The following is a 1,834-nucleotide window of genomic DNA, read 5'->3' as shown; positions in this document are numbered from 1 at the left end:
TAACTATGGTTGTGAACGCACCACCGTCGCAAATTGTACATCGTCATCATCACGCGACGAGTGTTAGCATACACTTGGGGCCATTAGGCTAGTAATGCCGTTGCCCGTTTACACCACTTTCCCTAAGTTTGAGAGGCAGCAGCCATGACCATGGACGTCACTTTCCTGGGAACGGGCTCGGCCTACCCGTCTCCTCACCGCGGAGCCTCGGCTCTGGTCCTGCGGAACGAGGGCGACTGTTGGCTGTTCGACTGCGGGGAAGGGACGCAAACTCAGCTGATGAAGAGCCAACTGCGAGCCGGTCAGTGGACATAATATCCTTAAAAAAAAAAAAGTTTAATAACTTAATAGTTCTTTTTAAAAAACAAACTTTAACGCCAGTCCAGTTAAGCAATAAAAAAAAATAAAAAAATTTAAATGACTTATTCCTTACATTAGACACGTGATCAAGTGCCCGGATGTTCAACCAATTTACTTTTACTGACACGACACTAGTTAGAGAATGGGAAATGACAACAAATGCAACAAAATAGTCGTGGATTACCTGAAAAATTATAAATGACAGGTGACAATTCCTATTTTTTTTCTGGTGACGTAGTTGTAAACATTCATTAAGAGTTGTTGATAATCCTCTCGCATATTTTGATAAACTGAACTCCGCCATACTTCCGGGTTCTAAACGCACGCGCATTTGGACCAACGTCATCACTGTTTGTAAACAGTTAAAGGTTCCACCTAGTGGAAAGTTTAAAAATTGCAACATATCATCAATTTTATTTTATTTATTCATATATATATATATATTTTATAAACCTTTATTTATAATATGCACAACATTTACATACAAGCAAAGAAATAATAATAAACAAAACAAGTACAAAACAGCGCCAGGGGGTTGTAAACTCAATAAAGCAACTAAAATAGAATACAAAATATATATATATATATATATATATATATATATATATATATATATATATATATATATATATATATATATATATATATATATATATATATACATACATACATACATACATGTATATATGTGTATGTATATATATACATACATACATACGTACGTACGTATGTATATATATACATACACATATATACATGTATGTATGTATATACATACATACATATATATAAACATACATACATACATATGTATACAGTATATATATGTGTATGTATGTATATATGTGTATGTATATATATATACACACATACATACATACATATGTATGTATGTATGTGTATATATATACATACATACATATATATAAACATACATATATATATACAGTATATATATGTGTATGTATGTATATATATATGTATGTATGTATATATATATATATACATACTTACATACATACACATATATATATATATACAAACATATGTATGTATGTTTGTATGTATATATATATATACATATATACATACACATGTATGTATATATATATATATGTATATATATATATATATGTATGTATATATACATAAATATATATATACATACTTACATACATACACATATATATACATACATATGTATGTATATATATATGTATATATATATATACATACATACATATACATACATGTATGTATGTATGTATGTATGTATATATATACATATATATATATATACATACATACATATACATACATGTATGTATGTATGTATGTATGTATATGTATGTACATATATATATATGTATGTATGTACATATACATACATGTATGTATGTATGTATATATATATATATATATGTATGTACATATATATATATGTATGTATGTACATATATATATATATATATAC

At 27.6% G+C, this 1,834-nt stretch overlaps 1 protein-coding gene across 2 annotated transcripts in view; it reads left to right on the top strand.

The window, feature by feature from the left end:
* elac1 (elaC ribonuclease Z 1) overlaps positions 1-1,834 on the top strand; it is a 26,258-nt gene continuing 24,424 nt past the window's right edge. Inside the window, exon 1 of one of the 2 annotated variants that reach the window (XM_062025772.1) lies at positions 1-301. In XM_062025772.1, the coding sequence (XP_061881756.1) occupies positions 145-301 (157 nt within the window). In that variant the 5' untranslated portion in view covers positions 1-144. The remainder of the gene's footprint in view (positions 302-1,834) is intronic. The other variant, XM_062025773.1, reaches the window with a different exon arrangement.

The sequence above is a fragment of the Entelurus aequoreus genome, linkage group LG17 (assembly GCF_033978785.1).
Source record: "Entelurus aequoreus isolate RoL-2023_Sb linkage group LG17, RoL_Eaeq_v1.1, whole genome shotgun sequence".
NCBI classification, from domain to species: Eukaryota; Metazoa; Chordata; class Actinopteri; order Syngnathiformes; family Syngnathidae; genus Entelurus; species Entelurus aequoreus.
Note: the sequence above shows the minus strand (reverse complement) of the source record. Positions and strands in the feature narration are given on the sequence as shown.